This window comes from Tetrao urogallus (genome assembly GCF_951394365.1).
Source record: "Tetrao urogallus genome assembly, chromosome: 17".
Lineage (NCBI taxonomy): Eukaryota > Metazoa > Chordata > Aves > Galliformes > Phasianidae > Tetrao > Tetrao urogallus.
In genome coordinates this window covers 3314802-3332571 of record NC_136830.1, presented here as the reverse complement: position 1 = coordinate 3332571, position 17770 = coordinate 3314802, and the positions used below count along the sequence as shown (strand labels likewise).

General features: G+C 39.8%; 1 protein-coding gene across 1 annotated transcript; it reads left to right on the top strand.

Moving 5' to 3' along the window:
* Nucleotides 1–276: 276 nt before the first annotated feature.
* PIWIL1 (piwi like RNA-mediated gene silencing 1) lies at nucleotides 277–16618 on the top strand (the record flags this gene model as incomplete). Its single annotated transcript, XM_079543857.1, has 20 exons — nucleotides 277–357; nucleotides 1590–1722; nucleotides 2017–2142; nucleotides 3592–3806; nucleotides 4708–4829; nucleotides 5439–5519; nucleotides 6389–6586; nucleotides 6722–6833; nucleotides 8496–8616; nucleotides 9751–9868; nucleotides 10023–10137; nucleotides 10952–11139; nucleotides 11732–11808; nucleotides 12135–12331; nucleotides 12642–12745; nucleotides 13248–13318; nucleotides 13864–14017; nucleotides 14913–15038; nucleotides 16098–16245; nucleotides 16502–16618. The coding sequence occupies 20 exons, from the start codon at nucleotides 277–279 to the stop codon at nucleotides 16616–16618; spliced, it is 2604 nt and encodes an 867-aa protein (XP_079399983.1).
* Nucleotides 16619–17770: the final 1152 nt, after the last annotated feature.

The window sequence follows — 17770 nt, the reverse complement described above, 5'->3', positions numbered from 1 at the left end:
TGCTTTAAATAAAGCGTTTGCTGCTCCGCTGGTAATGTAGTGAGTTAGTCTGCGTCGAGTTGGTAAGTGCAACTTCAGAGTGGTGTTGGTGGGCTCAGAGTTTGAAGCTCTGGCCGTGTCTTCACGGCTTGAGATTGCCTGGGCCGTGCTGTTAGGCTTCGGTTTGGCTGTAAGGATCTGTTAATTACCACTGGATGGGCAGATGGAACAGTGCTGCTTATAATGTGCCTTTGGGTAAGACTGAGTGCTAATGGGTGCTTCTTCTTCAAAGGGAACATGACGGGAAGAGCTAGAGCCAGAGCGAGAGGAAGGCCTCCAAGTCAGGAGGCTGCCATTCCTCCTGTGGGAGCTGCATCTGTAAGTTGATTCTCTTTAATTGACACAGCTGTGCCTTGAGATGTTACTGCTGCTCACTGTTTTAGTATGTATGTTTTAAATGAAACTCCTGTATAGGCTGGCACTCATACCATATAGACTGGGTGCATCTTCCTCTGTGAAGCTGAGTTTCAGAGGTGTTTCCAAAGGAGGTTGCGGAAAGAAGAGAGCTGAATTCTAGATGATCCCTGTTGTCTTTGGCACTAGACTGATACAGAGGCATTGTAATACCGCAAAGTTGATTCTGCTTATGGTTTTTATAAAAAAGAATTAGTGAGGTTAAAGGAGATCAGAGATCTCCTTACATAACTTTCTGATAACCTGTGATCGTTTGGGGAGGAGGAGCCTTTCTGAATGGGGAAACTGCAGCATTTGAGGAGGTTGTCAAGAAGATGGAGCTGGGCTCTTTGTATTGCATGGTGGGAATACGAGGGAGCACAAATTCAAATGAGTTGTTTTGACTAGACTGAAGGTGTAGAGGAACTCCAGGAGAGAAAGGCTGGCAGGTTGTGTGACAGCGCAAAAGGTTCTGCTTTGTTGTAGAACAGAGCCTTTCAGCTCTCTGGCTCAGGTTTCGCCATTATCCTTGATATTGGCCTGTTGCTTGCTTGTACTTAAAATAGTGAACTTGATTTTTTCAACTTGGGAAATAACTAACCATACTTATGGGGCAAACTGATAATCTGGTCAATGTTTTGAATTGTGGGATTGTTTGTGGCCAGCAGTCATGTTTTGTAGCTGCTAAATAGAATAAAACTCTATAACTTCCCTGGGAACTTGAGTTGTTTGGGGGGAGAAGATCTCGAGCTAGTACAGCTTATTCTGAAGTATTTGTGCAAGCATGACACTTTTAAATATTAATATTATAAATTAAACTAAACACTAAAGTTAGAAGAGCTGTTTTTATAAAATAGACATTTACTTGGAATATCAGTGGAGACCCTGAGAGTAGTGCAGAGATTCTGTGCAGGGCCTGGAGAGAGAAGATTTACACTTACTGCTGTTAAATGAGCATCATCCCAAACCCTGTTGTTTTAGTACTGAAAGCATGTAGTAATAACTCTTGGTACCTATAAGGGGGAAAGAAATTCAAATACGTTTGCTACACTTGGGTGCATGGATATTCTGGACTTGATCAGTGGCTTTGCTTTGTTGTATACCCAAAATGCTGTTTCTTCAGTTGCACTGGAAAAAGTTGTTCTCATCTATTGCAGACTCAAAAGACTTTGCCCAGTCGTCCACCTGGGCAGCAGCAATCGCTGCAGCCGTGTCGTCCTCCAGCACTGGCAGAAGAACCTGGTGGCCGTGGGCGACAGAGAGGCCCTCAGGATGCTCCAAAGACACTAGGTCAGAAGGAGGAAAAAAAAGTTAATTTCCCACAAGAACATGTATTTTGAAGAGAGTGCAGTTAATACGCTCTTCGTGCTGCATTTCCAATTCTCCTTTTCAAAAGAACATCTGTTACTATGTTTTTGAAAAGTTGAATGTTTACCTTGTGATGATGGTGTTGTCCTGGTTCAGTGATGCTGCACGTTAGAATGACTTTTGGGAGCAAACTTTAGTAGAGCTTGAACAGAATGTGATCTTCTTTATCAAAATAGTAAATAAATAAGATTCTTTTCCTCTGTCTCAAAACAACAGGATTACAGATTTCGGCAGGGTTTCAGGAGCTGTCCTTAGCGGATAGGGGCGGACGTCGTCGGGATTTCCATGACCTTGGGGTAAACACTCGGCAAGCCATAGAACACGTTCGAGAATCAAAAACCGGTATGTTCAGGTCAGATCATAAACAAATACAACCAAGTTGAAATGAACAGTAGCTTTGCTTTTTTTCTGCTTTTAGCATTCTCTTGGGAGCCAAGTTCAAAAAAATATACATATATCCTTATTATGTGCTAGAAAAAGATATGAGTTGTTCCTGACACCTGAAGAGGAACAGTAAGATGATGTGTGACAAATGTTGTGTAGCATTTAAATTGCAGGGATTCAGACATAAGTGGTAGTCCATGTATGTTCCTGATGTTGACTTCTACAAGCAGTACTTCACTGCAGGACTCAGTAGGTTTTGCTTATAGACATTTGGATTCATAACACACTTGAACAAACTTGCAGAGATCTCCCGCAAAAAGCATGCAACTTGAGACCTGTTCTGAAGAAACAGTTCAGTTTAAGTAGAAGGTAATTAACTACTGCCCTTAAGATGAAGTCATGTGAAAAGAAGTAGAAGCGGGCTGCCATAGTGGTCCCACCTCGTTGCTACACCACTGTCCTAGAGTTCTGTGCTGGTAATGGTTTTGTATTGCAAATGACTGAGAGATATCACAGCAGTACAACTGCACCTGTAGCAGTCAGTGCTGACTGAATGGTCCAGCCGTGGTGACAAGTAATTCTGCTAGAGTCACTTTGGGCCAGAAACAGAGTAGCTCTTACCTGTATTTTTTATTCAGAGTTCTGTTAATGCAACTAGATCATGGCTTGCTGTACCTAGGCAGCTGTATTGCTAGCCTTCTGTTTTCTCTTTGTACTTTTGTACAGGTTTCTGGTAGAATGTATGTGCTTCGTAGGACTTCTTGTTTCTGTCTGAGGTGTTACATTTCAGATAGGAAAAATGGGTGATCCAAATCAAATTAAAGTGCATAATCCTTACTGGCTGCAGTGTGCTTTTAAAAATTATTATTATGCTTGTGGTTTTAAGTCTAAAAGAAACTGAAATGAAACTTGGAAAAAAAAAAAAGTGGGGAAAAAATGTGACCTGGAGTTTGTTCTCACTGTGTAGTGTTTTTATTTTTAAATCTTGAGATATCAAAGGACATGTCATCATGTATGAATGGGAAAGTGGACATCTACGCTGATTGGTTCTTGTGTTAGTTCCTGCTCAATGTTTATGATTCACAAAAAAAGTGATTTGTCCATTTGTGTTTTGGTGGCAGATCTCTGTAGTATGTAGTAGCTGCCCCTTAGGAGGTTAAGTTACAGATGTGAATGCATACCTCCTTTGATGTGGGAGTTTTCCTGAGGGACAAAGGAATTATAAAAATCCCAGGTGACAGTAATAATGCTGTCCATGTGGAGTGATTTCTATGAATGTTGCTGTTGTAGGACGGATGCTGAATGTAGCTGTGTGTATGACTTAATATTTTAATTTTTTAAAGTTATTAAAATTCTGTAGAATGGTAAAGCTGATGTAATTACTATTGTGTTTGCTTCTCATTTTAGGCTCGTCAGGTGCTGTGATAAAATTAATTGCAAATTTTTTTCGTCTCACATCTCGACCCCAATGGGCTTTGTATCAGTACCATATAGACTACAATCCTGAGATGGAAGCACGCCGCCTTCGATCAGCTTTGCTCTTTCAGCATGAAGACCTAATTGGGAAGACACATGCATTTGATGGATCAATATTATTCTTGCCCAAAAGACTGTCAAATAAGGTGTGATACGAGAGTATTGTCTTGCTTTTCTCTTGGCTTGTGTTTCATGACATTTCTTGTTTCTTACTAGTGTGGTTGAACTAAAGGAATAGATGTCTCAGGAGCAACATTTAGTTGAATTGAATGATAGTATAAGCTAATTTGTTTCTGTAGAGAAATTTGGTAATAAACTTCTGGTTCTGATGCTCAGACTCTGCAGACTGGCATACTCCTCTGCACAGAAGCAGGTAGTAGACTGTATTTTTCCATCATAACTTGCATGTTCTCACATCCACTGTCATGGAAAGGCTGGATGTATTGGGTATACATAGTAAGGTTTTAGTAGCTTGGGGGGGGGCTCTGGGGTTGCCCTTGTGGGAGGAGTTCAAATCTGCTTATATACAGATATTTTCAGCTGCAGCAGACCAATGTTGAGCCTGTCAGCAGAGCTGGTGGCACCTCTGTGAAAGCATGGTAAAGAAAGGGGGGCAGAAAAGTCTGAGCAGTGCAAGTGTGAGAAGAAAGGAGCAACAGAGGGTAACTGCTGACTGTATCAACTGGTTCTGCCTCTGTTCTTACTGAAGGGCCTGAGTGTGGCTTTAATAAAGGCAAGGGAAAAGAGTTTGGAGGGAAGGAGGAAAGTTGTTTACTCCCATTTAATGTTTTAATGTTTTTCTCTGCCCCCCAGTATCTTGCACAGGATGCCTTGGGCATAGTCCCCATTCTGTCTCTCACCTAAACAAACCAAGCATTCTAGGCTGCAGTTTGCAGTCACAGTAGGAAATCTAATTCCTGTTTTGGTAAAATCTCAAGATTATTAATGAAAATTTTAATATACTAGTACAATCTGATATTAATAAAGCAAAGTCTAGGTATAGCCTGTTTGCCTTTAGTTTTATTTATCTAAGTTCATTTTTTTCAGGTTACTGAAGTATTTTCTAAGACCCGAAATGGAGAAGATGTGAGGATCACAATCACGTTGACTAATGAGTTACCACCTACTTCACCTACATGTCTGCAGTTTTACAACATCATTTTTAGAAGGTTTGTTTGCCCAGCTATATCTTTGTAAGAAGTGATTTGAAAAGATGTCTTAATGTTTCATTTCCAGAGAGTGGACTACAGATCAATATGAGAAATTAAACTTTCAAGCCTTTATAGCTACCATTTCTGTGTGGCCAGCCACACTTGATAATGTGTTATTGTGTGGCTGCATGCACAGTGTGACGTGTGTTGGTGTTGAGGGACTGACACTGGTTGCTTACAGAAGCTGTGCATGTCCCATCCTTGGAGGTGCCAAGGCTGGGTTGGGTGGGGCCCTGAGCAGGTGGCTGGCAGCCGTGCCCATGCAGAGGGTTTCAATTGGATGGTCTCTAAAGTCCTTTCCAACCCAAGCCATTCTGTGATTCTGGTGATGTTGGTACATGTTAGTGTAAAATTAGTTTATGCCTTTTCCCTGTGCAGGTAGATTCACGCTGCAGTGCTCATTCCTCTAGGCATTTAGCCCCTTCCCTGCCCTCTTCTGTGTGTGAATTTGCCTTTTAAAGCAAACAGCAGTTCTGGACCATGAATGGGAAAAGTTGTATGAGAGGTGGGACCATAGGTAGTTTGATAAATAATAGTGGTAAATAATAACTTCATTTCAACTTCCAGGCTTTTGAAGATGATGAATTTGCAGCAAATTGGACGTAACTATTACAACCCTAAGGACCCAGTCAGCATCCCTAATCACAGGTTTGACAAAGTGGACACCCAAGGGAGACAGAATGATTTTTTCAGTGTTGCTCCAGTTGTTTATCTTATAATAACATCATAGATTTTAAAAATGTTACACGGAAGGATGGTCTCATGCTCCTTGGGAATAACATCTGATGATTCTTTAGCAGTGTGTGTTCTGTTATTACGTTGAACTCGCATGACAGAAACCCCGCATAAATGACCATAAAGCTGGAACCTTTGAACCCTTTACTGCTAAAGTTCAGGAATGTCCAGCCTTCATTTTGACAGCCATTTAAGCTGCCGAGGAAATTCCTATCAGGATGCTCCAGTGGACAGTTTTGCAGCTCCCGATTGTGAGATGATGTGTTTGAACTCTGCCTCCCTCACCAGGAGCCCATAGAATGTGATTGATGCTTCTAGGTAGCACTCGGTCTGCTGTACGCGTTGACAGCCTTGTGTTTGGCTGGTGCCCCTTGGTATGGCTGCAGTGTACACCTGGTTGTTGGTCTAGCCTACCTAACCTGCTTGGTGTAAGAAACTAGACAGTGTTCTAATAAACTACTGGTCTTTCTAACACATCCCTTGAATGCTCATATGCTGTATACTTAAGATACTTAAGTAGAATTTTGAAACGCTGTTTTCTGGGGGCTTGGTTATATTGCTGTATCGCTAATTGGTTAAATCTTAAATTGTCTAAAGATACTTGCATTTAAAATACTTCTTAAAATTAGTTTTTGTGATCTCATTTGTATTGGATAATGGTTTCTTTGTGTCTTGATGGCTTCGAGTGTCTGAGACAGTGGACAGAAATGACTCAAGGGTCCGAATAGAGATGCTTTAAATCACTGTATGCATTTAAAATCCTGTTTGTTCCCTTTTGATAGGTTGATGGTTTGGCCAGGCTTCACAAGTTCTATTCTCCAGTATGAGGAGAACATTATGTTATGTGCAGATGTGAGCCATAAGATTCTTCGCAGTGAAACAGTTCTGGATTCTATGTACAGCCTCTATGAACAGGTTGAAGAGAGAAGATTTAGAGATGCCTGTGCAAAGGAGCTGATAGGTGTAATTGTTCTTACAAAGTAAGTTTCTGCAACTTATATGAGTATTGACATTAATTTTTTCTTCATAGTTTTGTTTCATTTGTAGTTGAGTTAATGATTTAAAAAAACAAACAAACAAATCCAAACCAAAGACTGATGAAATGGTTTATTTAGGTACAATAACAGAACATACAGAGTTGATGACATCGACTGGGATGCCAATCCGCAGTGTACTTTCAGACGAGCAGACGGCTCTGAAATCAGCTATATAGACTACTACAGAAGGGTATGGAAGCTCACCTGTCAGTTTGTGTGGTATGCTTGAACGTGGAATTTTAGAGAATTGTTGGAAGCTTTACCTATGATGCAGTTGTCTTTAATAATTTGTAATCTGAATGTGACTGTTTACTTGGCATGAGTTCACCATTAGTGGTCCATCTCAGAGAGTAGGAAATTGTGCAGTAAGACCAGGAAGGGGAGCAGGGAGCTCCTGGTAAAACTCAAATACAGAATGGATGTGTACAGAGTAAAAGCAGTACTTACTACTGCACCCACCCAGTTCTGAGACAGCTGCCTGATGATACTGTGGGGCCTCTGAGAAATCTTTGGCAATGATAGCTGGAACAAATGCCCAGGTGGTGGGGGAAAGTGAATGTCACTTTCTTGAATTGGGGCTAGGAGAGGGATGCAAGGAACTACAGGCTGGGCAGCCTCACCTCAGTCCCTGGGAGGGTGTTGGAGAAGCTAATTCTGCAAACTTTCTAGTAATATGAGTGATGAGGAACTCATTAAGGCACGCTTGACTGGTGTGGTAAGTTTCTGTGATGAGTGACTGGCCTGTTAGATGAAAGAATGCCAGTGGATATTGTCTGCTTAGACTTAGAAGGCAAGGCTGAAAGCCTTACTTATAAGATCCTTATGGAGAAGTGGATGAGGTATGAGCTGGATGAGAGACTGAGAGATGGGGATTGAAAACTGGCTGAATGGCTGGGCTCCAAGGTGTAGAATCAGGCTGGAGGTTGGTAACTAGAGACTCAGTCTTGGAACCTGTCCTGTTTAACATCTCTACTAATTGGATAATGGGCAGAGCGTACCTTCAGCAGAAAGGTTGTTGATGATCTTCTGGAGTGAAATATGTGGACAACATCTTAAGGAAATCACATTTTATTAGTTTTAGGCCATTTGAGACAAAGTTTATGTATGAATTTATAGCTCGGCCTTCTCTAAAATTAAACCACCCTTTGGAACAGTGAACATCATTTTCTACTGTAAAAAAGAATGGGGCTTCATTAAGACTTTGCTTCTTTATACATCTATGAACTAGGATGAGTTTTCTTTCCCTTCTAGCCTTTGCTGTGATCTCACTCTTTTTTGTTTTTTAAACTGTATTTTTTTTTTCCCTGAGCTGTGATTCTCTTTAAGAATAAGAAGGAGTTAAACTGAAGTATGTTTTGCTGTCGGCTTTATTTTTTCCCTGTCTAAATTAAATTAGTGACTGCTACACAGACCAACTCTTGCCAGATGCATGGAAATGTTGCAGGAGGGTTGAATTTCAGACTTGTGTGGAATCTTGTTTGATTCATGGGATGTACTGAATTAAATTGCTCTATAGGATAGGAACCTTGTCCATTAACTAACTGAAATGAGCATCCTAATCTTGTTTTAGGTACTTTGGGTGGTATTGCCTCAAGCTAGGCAGGACTGTTTCTGTTGTCTCTTGCACGTCAATATCTTACAAATTAATAACCTGATCTCACTAATAGAGAGAACAGTGCTTCCTTGTTTGGCTCTTTCTGATGAAAACAACTTCCTCTAAGTTAATGTGTAAATTAGAGGGGGGAAAAAAGTTGATGGCTGCTCTTTTCTTTTTAAAATAAATTTTCTGAAATAAGCATTGAGAAAACTTAGTGTTTAATAGAGTGGCATACAATATATATTTCTCATACAGCAATATAATCAAGAAATCAGTGACTTGAACCAGCCTGTCTTGATCAGTCAGTGTCGGAGGAAGAGAGGAAATGTGATGGTAGGACCTGTGGTTCTGATCCCAGAGCTGTGCTATCTAACAGGTATGGTAGCAGTAGTTTTTTCATATCAAAGCAACTGTCAAGCCATGCTTCTCACTGTAACTGGTATTTTGACTGCATCCATTATAAATATGCTGCTGTGGTGGTGGTGGTTCTTCCTTTTCGGAGACTCTGGACCTCAGTAAACCCCTTTGAAGTGGTGGGATGTGGTTTTGACTGTTTCCTGGGCAGCCATAGATGGAAAATATTTATTACGTGGAGGGCAGGTAACTGCTGCAGATACCTCACCTGAAGTTCAGAATTGCTGGTGAATTCCACCAGTTGTAGGTGGATGCCCGGAGCGGTTTGCAAGTTGTTCAGTTTCAAATTCTGAATAAAAGCACAGTACTTCGACTAGGAGACTTCACTGTCAGCTGTGACATCCTAGTCAGCTCTTCTGGCCTGTGAGGCACCTTCCTTGTCCTTAAGTAGCTCCTGAACTTGTAGCAAATGCTAAAAGCCCATTATTCACCTTAGAATTCAGCATGTTTTGATCATGGATCAATGCAACAGCTGTGCCTGTCTTACACAATGACCTGGGCAGTCTTGCTGACAGAAAATGAAGAGACAGTGCTACCAGGAAGGGATTACTGAGCATTGAAATTTAATGATTTAACTTGGCAGAGAAAGCTTAAAGACAGTCTTGTAGATCTTTAAGAAGATTTGGTATCATGATATTATAAAAGTTTGGTTTTCAAATGTTGAGCTTGAGAGTGCAGAGCTGGCCCCAGTGTGTTCAGCAGGTAGGGAATTGAACCATGTTTACTTTTGCTTATGAAATGAATGAATTAAGCTATTTTTGAAATCTGATTCTTCTAGACTTTGGCACTATTAATATGCTCTGTACTGGTAATTTTCACTGCATGGGAAAATGAATTCAAAGCTCCGGTGTTCTGGCAGAAATCGTTAACACTAGCATGATGCCTTCCAATGTAGGGATTCATTTTTCATCTGTCTAGCAAACTTCCTTTTGCTTACTTGCCCTTAGGAAAACCAAACGGGGGCAATAAGGAAACTATAAAATCCAGTAAAGTTGTCTAAATGTCTCAACTGATGCAGCTTGTAAGTGAACTGACAAGGGAAAAACTCTTAGTTTTCCTTCTTAGTCTTTAGTCTAATCTGTTTTTGTATTGACAGGATTAACTGAGAAGATGAGGAATGATTTTAACATGATGAAGGACTTGTCTGTTCATACACGACTTTCGCCTGAGCAAAGACAACGTGAAATTGGAAAGCTTATTGACTACATGAAAAAGTATGTTACCTGGGTATCTGCTGTACTTCCTTGTCACACACATTTGTTGTGACAAATTTTATTTCTTGCAAAATTTTTGTGAATCTTACTTTTAAAAAAAAAAAAGTCTCAGCAAGGATGAACTTGTTGTAATTGAAATGCTGTTTTTGAACAGAGATGAATGTGTTCAGAAGGAACTCCGGGACTGGGGTTTAAGCTTTGATTCTAACTTACTATCCTTTACGGGAAGAGTTGTTCAAGCTGAAAAGATCCTTCAATCAGGAAACGTGGTAAGTAAATTTTCAGGATCTGTCACCAGTGAAGCAAGTTCTTAAAGGATGAAATGCTGCTTGTTGGAGGAAGGATTGTGAGAGAAAATTGCACGCAAGTCACTGTCCGTATGCTTTAAATGTGATTGTCCACAAGTTCTGTTTGAAAATGCTTGGCTTGCATTACAGTTGTCTTCCTTGCAAAACATTCCCTTCTGTCTGAACAAAGTGCTTTCAGATACAAAAGTAGGAGAATACAGTTGTTAGTAGTTAATTTCCATTTATTAAAATACCAAGGCTTTCAAATGAAAAGCCACTAAGTTGTTCTGTGGGCAGAACACACACAAAATCTACTCGCTCCAAGCTGGGTAAATTTTTAATATGAATTAATGAGACTCCAGTAAACTGTGAATTTCTGTAAGACACAAAGTTTGGTTTGTAGCAGACTGTGCTAGAAAGGATTTGATGGTTTTTATTGGATGCTAGATAGACAGTATTTTTTAACAGTACTTAGCAAAGCATTTGTTTCTTATCGGAAACATACCTTCTATTTAGGGAAAATATATATTAATACTTGAATAGCTTTGTAGCTATATCCAGCCAAAGCCTGCACAGCAAGTAGCGACTTCAAGTGAGGGAAACATTTGAAGAGTGTAGGATGCCTTGAAAGGGTTAGATAAAGCTCTGCTGATGCCAGAATGACATTAGTAGGGAAAAAAAAAAACACCCACAGGACAACACAAAAGTACTTCTATATGTTGTAGGCAAATGCGTTTGCAGCCTGTCTTTGAAGTGTTTGATAAAGTGGTCTTTCTCTTCTGTTTGTTGTTTGCAGTTTGATTACAATCCTCAGTTTGCTGATTGGTCACGGGAAACCAGGGTGGCTCCCTTAATCCGCGCCAAGCCTTTGGACAACTGGCTGCTGATCTACACGCGGCGCAACTACGATGCTGCCAATACGTTACTGCAGAATCTGTTCAAAGTCACACCATCCATGGGAATCAGGATGAACAAAGCAACCATGTAAGTATGTCAGTCTGATGGAAAATCATTTTATTTTAGTAAGGTCTATCTGTTAACGTGATTAGTTTGGTAAATGAGATAGTATTGAATCTCAAGTTACTTACTTCTACTGTAAGATTTTAATTTAAAAAAGAAGCTCCTTTCAGTTTGCAGGTTCTGCAGGTTACTCAAGCAAGTGATGTTTCTTACTCATACTTCTCTTTGTGGAAGCTTTCTCTGTGGGGCTGAGGCATGCAAAGTCAAATAGTGTTAGCAGCTGACTATTGAGCAGAATGTTCTCAGATGGACTTGTGCAATACAAGGAGGGCATGTTTTAATGTCGGCCTTCACCAGATCTTCCTTTATCATTTTTACAGATAGCACTGAATATTTGTTCTTGTTTTAAACTTTATCGCTAATCGTTGGAAGCCTAAGGGAGGGACTTCTTAGTGATCAGAATGTACAAATATTATGTGTTTATTAACAGCTGTAATTAGGGCACATCATACTGTGCTGGTGCGTAATGGGTATTTGTTTTTGCTTGAGGTTTCAGTAGCTGTTAGAACTATTAATACTAACAGGAAGAAAAACGAAACATTTCTCCTCCTTTCAGGATTGAAGTGGATGATAGAACAGAAGCTTATTTAAGGGTTTTGCAACAAAGTATTACTCCAGACACGAACATAGTATGTATAACTTCAAAGCATGTTCATCTCTAATTTGTATTTTTACACTAGTGGATTAATTCTCAGAAATAAAACCGTTGGCTTGAGGATATCTGCCATCTCCTGTATGCCCTCTCATAGTGCTGTTCAAACTCCAGTGCACATACCAGTAGCCTCCTGTTTAAAAAGCCCTTGTGCTTGCCTTGCAAGTATAGCCACTGAAACTTTCTGGGTTGCTCTTTCACTATCAGTATTTGACTGTTTCTTGAGTGTAAGAAAGTTTGAAGCAATAACTGCTGTGCAATTCTGAGAATTCAGATTCTTAATAACGTTTTTCCCTTCAAAAGGCAGTTTGTATTTTGTCTAGTACCCGAAAGGATAAGTATGATGCCATCAAGAAATACCTATGTACGGATTGTCCTGTTCCAAGTCAGTGTGTGATTGCTCGTACTTTAAGCAAGCCTCAGACAACTCTGGCCATAGTGACAAAAATTGCCTTGCAAATGAACTGTAAGATGGGTGGAGAACTTTGGAGTGTTGAGATCCCAGTAAGTGTTTTTTTGTTTTTTTTGGTTTTTTTTTTAATTGCTACTTTCTTTATTCAGTCTTATTTTAAAAAAACAAAATCCTTTTTGCAAAAATAAATTGGGTATTCTTGGTCTGGTTTGTTTTCTGCCTGTGACAAGAAGCATGAAGCTTAATTTCACATAAAAGAAACATAATTCTTAGAATTGGCTCTGTGCTTTTCTGAAGTGAACTGAAACTGCAAGTGGTTACATCTTGATAAATGTTAGGATGGAGATGATAGGGGCTCTGTCATGTCTGCACATGCTAACACATGTATTGATTCCTTTTAAGCTGAAACAATTAATGATTGTGGGCATTGATTGTTACCATGATACTTTAGCTGGAAAGCAGTCGATTGCTGGATTTGTCGCTAGCCTGAATGAAACAATGACAAGGTAAGATTGGAATGCCAAAGAGAAGGGATCTTAACCAAGAGGAGTCTGGAATGTGGAAGGCCGTTGTGAAAGCCTATGAATTGGTTTAACTGTATTTCTAACAACTATCTGTGAATAGGAATAGTTGCTCTGCTCCTGAGTTTTTCCTTGCACTACATCTGCTAAAGAATAGTCTTGTCCTTCTTCCAGAGCACTTGGCAGTGAGAGCAAGTGGGATGTGTGGGGGGGTGTCAGGGCGACAGCTCTTCTCCCACTTGAGTTCACTTGAATGATGTTTTTTTGATTGAAGGGAATTTAACGTGGTGCTCAGGGTCTTGTCTACCACAAGAGTTTTGCAGCTAGAATGTTCTCATAGTACACTAATTCCTGCTTGACTGCCTTGACCCACAGTAACCATAAAGTCTGAGAGTAGTCATAGCCATTTTAATTTAAATATATATATATTTTTTAGAAGTAAGCCCTGTAAATGCTTCAAAACTTGTCTTTTTTCTGTTGTTCACAGGTGGTTTTCACGCTGTGTTGTTCAAAGCCGTGGGCAGGAACTTGTGGATGGGCTCAAAGCCTGCTTGCAAAGTAAGGGAAAGCTTTCTGCTCTTGTGGAGAAGGACTTAAGGAATGACAAATTCCCTTCCTCAGAAGATGTCTGTTTATGTGTCTTGAAAGGAAGCATTACCAACCTGTACTTAGATAACATATTAATGTTTTTTTAATAAGTATTGCTAAAGATGTGTATTATTTTTCATACATTCTGTTGTTGATTCCTGTATCTTCTAACAATAGCTAATAACTGTTGTCAGTGTGCATCAAGAAAGATTTAGAGGAGCATCAGCATCTCTGTTAAGGAAGTTACCCTGCAGAACAAGTGGAAGCAACATTCTAAGATAGATGTGATTTTTCTTTTTTTCTTTTTCCGTCTAGGGTAGGGATTTGTTTTGAACTGGCAGTCCTGAAACATTCGGGGGTGGAGTGAACAGTGCTTCTAGTGGAGTATTGATTTGCTCTTGTTGTATATTCACATTGCATCACCATGAGATTGCTGCTTATTTCTCTTGATGGTTATTAGGAGCATTATTTAACAGTGCAGATTCAGAAATGCCTTTCTGTTCTTTTTTTCTTAGCTGCTCTAAGAGAATGGTTCAAGTGGAATAAGTATTTGCCCTCTCGCATTATTGTGTATCGTGATGGTGTAGGAGATGGGCAGCTCAATACTTTGGTGAATTATGAAGTGCCTCAGTTTCTGGATTGCTTGAAGACCGTTGGTAAAGACTACAAGTAAGTCCATTTCTACTGGCCCCTTGTCTCATGCCACAAGATAAACAGGTTACAGTGGCTGCTGATTTAGATTGTTTTCTCTTTTTGTCTTTGTTTATTTTTGCTTGTGCTTAAACAGCTGCTTTTCTGAGGGTTGTTTACATGATTTGAGGTACCCACTGTGTAATAGGATAGGAAATGTTTTAAATACATGTGCCACGAGTGTTCAGTGCCCAATGTGCAGATGTGTACAGATCTGTAGTCATTCTTGATGCATATGGTAATCAACAACTGTTCTTAGTAGCAGTCAAAGCGACTGTATAATAAGACAGTCCTTAAGTTCTGCCCAGTTCTGCTTTAAATGTTCCCTGCTACGGGATTTCTTTAACTTGACCGATCTCTTTCTTGGTCTGAATGATGAAATTATTTCCTGAAACGACAGACAAGCAGAACACAGAACAACTATAAACAATTACAAGCAGGCAAAACTGAAATGCTCACTTCCTCTGTTTAGTTTCTGTAATGGTTTGCTCTTTATCGAAAATACTGTTAACACACAGTGTGTTCTATCTATAAAAGATAAAGGAGACAGATAATAGAGTCAAATTTGTATTCAGGAGAACATTTCTGGTCTATGTGTCTCCCAGTGAAATTAAATATAAACAAATTTGGGGGGAAATAGTATCGAAGTTGCACCAGAAACTGAAAATCTAAAGTTACAAACAAGGTCCAACTTAATCTAAATTAATGAAGGCTTCCCTGTGAAATTGATGTCCTGCAGAACTCTAGTTATTTTTTTAATTGGAAGCTCTAGAGAATCTGCTCCTGAAATATTCTTTTTTTTTTTTTTTTTTTTTTTTCCCCCAGGACTGACTGACTTATTTTCTTTTCTCTTAATTGTACTTATTTATTTTAGTCCAAGACTGACTGTGATTGTTGTGAAGAAACGAGTGAGTACCAGATTCTTTGCACAGGTTGCTGGAGGACTTAAAAACCCACCCCCTGGTACTGTTGTAGATATAGAGGTGACCAGACCAGAATGGTAAGTTCTGGTATTCTTGCCATTGTTAGCAACCTGATAATGAAATAAACGTATCCAATATTAAATGGACTGTGGGATCAAGCAGAATACTTCCTCACATGTGCCCTTTTGACATGATGCCCTGTGATAATACTGTGAAGTGAGGAGGAGTAAGTTTTTTATTATTCTGCAGTGCTTTCTTATGCACCTGTCAGAAATATAATATTATATATGTTGTAAATGTATGTTTTAGTTCTTTTCTTGATTTATTTCTTTTAAAGGTTAAGTACTGACTGACTGCTGATAGGACTGTCTAACTGTCCTTGTCTGAAACTAAATTTTGTCTGGCTTTAGTTTTTGACATTGGACTTAAATGTTGTCACTTCTATGAGCAAACCTTGGAAATTTTCTTTGGCTGGTGATTGAAAAATCACTGGAAAAAGACTTAGAATGGCACAGTTGTGTGTGTGTTCACATAAAACACAGATGCATCTTGTTAGACTTTCCTTACCTTTCCATTGTTGCAAGTTAGACTGCATGGAACTCAGGTTGGGTATTGATTAAAATGCAGAGGTTGCTCAAAATGCCACAGTTTGCCCAGATTTGACCAAAGGACGCTGGAGCACATGGGATAGAATGCAGTTTTGTTGTTACAATAGCCAGTTTTGCCTGTTGTTGTTGTTGTTGTTGTTGTATTTTACTACCAGTGCTTTCTTGTACTGCACGTGCACTGTGGCCAGCAGGTATTTCTTGTGCAAAGGATGATGTTTTTCTTGTAGAACAGAGCATTTCTGCAGTAACAATACACAAATGAGGAATAGAAGCTACATCTGTGCTGCACATCAGGAGAGAGAAGACCTTCATGGTCTTCATCTAAGTGTATGGAAATGGTCTGATCTACGTTCTTGAAGATCTTCTAGCCTTTCAGCAACAGAGGAAATGAATGTTTTGTAAACGTATGCTTTGGGGCTTAATGAATGTGTGTGAAGTGATTCTAGAGAAACAAACAGGAGAAATTGGTGGGTGCGTCCATTCTTCTTAAGAAAGCCAGACTTCTGGGTTTTGTTTCTTCTCTTACAGGTATGATTTCTTTATTGTGAGTCAGGCAGTGAGAAATGGCTGTGTTGCACCCACTCATTATAACGTAGTATATGACACAAGCAAGCTGAAGCCAGATCACGTGCAACGTTTAACCTACAAACTTTGCCACATGTACTATAACTGGTCGGTAAGTATTTCCTTGGGGAAAGGAGAATTCTTCTTGTTCTGAGCATCTCTATGTTGAAACAACGGGAAGGTAGAAAAAGGGTATCTGATAAAAAAACAGTGCAAATACAAAATGCTTGCAGAGTCCTTTTTAATGCGTTCAGTGTAAGCAATGTTTCACAGATCTGCATAAGTGGCAGGGAATTGTGACTTGTGAATTCCAGCACTCCTTTTGTTAACTGAAAGTAATTCTTTTATTTTTCTCCCCCTTTCTGCAGGGTGTTATCAGAGTACCTGCTCCTTGCCAGTATGCCCATAAACTGGCTTTCCTTGTAGGACAGAGCATTCACAGGGAACCAAATATGTTGCTTTCAGACAGACTTTACTATCTCTGAAGTTACCAGTTTAACCAAAAAAGTTCCTTTCTTGGGAAGTTAGAAGTGTGTTGTTTGGGTTGGTTTGTTTGTTCCCATGAGACACGTGCATGAGTACGTGCAGCTGTGGGACTTTATTTTCACTGTAGCAGGAAAAAGATTGAAGACAGCAGACCTGTGTTTTGAATAAGACTTTATTCAACTGCGTAGAGAAAAACATTGTTAGAAACTGCCACAGGTTCATAGGTGGAGTGAATGCAGTTTGGTGGTTGAGATTGTTCATTATTCTTCTCATTTAACAAATGTTCACTTAATTTCCTGTGAGGAGCATCAGTATCTACATCAGCTCTGACTTGGGGGGGAAAAAAAAAAAAAAAAGTTGTGCTATTTACAGGGCTTTTTGGTTTTTCACTTCCAAATAGTTGGAAGGGTTTAGGTGTCAGTTCAGATTGTAATTCTGAGATTCTTGCTGGTAACTGTTGAGCAGGAATGGCTTAATTTGTAAGGCAAAACATGGACTCCTTCAGCTGTTGTGTTACCAGCTATCCTGTTAAACTCGCTCAGACAGAAGTGTTTGATTAGTGCTGTTTTTTTTTGAAACTGATTCACAAACTCTGTTACTTTTCTTTGCAAGATTTAAATAAAGTTGTAATCCTGCTCCCTTGATCATGTTAGATGTATTTGTTCTGCATTAGTAAAGACTGGCCCTAGCAAACACTGTGCCATGCTAGTGTAACTTCTGTAAGCAGTTTTTGGCTTTGTACAGCTTCTGGAGTTTTGCATTTAGATTTATTCTTTAATGATCTTGAGCAGCTTCCTACAGCTCTGAAAACAAGGAAGCTCTGCAGCCTGTATTCAGTTAGGCTTTTTCTTCCCTCAGCTGAAAGAATATCAACCTCTTTCTGGCACTTGTACTTTGTAATGGAGAGGTGTATGTTTTTCTGGGGAAGTGTTGCACCTTACTGGTGCCATGTAGTGCTACTGTAGTACTCAGTGTCCCTTATTTCTTCATGGCTAAGTGTTACTTCCTTGTGCCTGTCCAGGCTGTTCCTTCTCACGTGGTTTCTTTTGTTTGAGGTCAGTGAATGTGGGGTTAGTGTGACTGCTGCTGTAGGCAGCTCATGGCAGCTCGGAGGCTGCTGCTGCATCCTGCTTCTCCTCCACGTGGGTGCA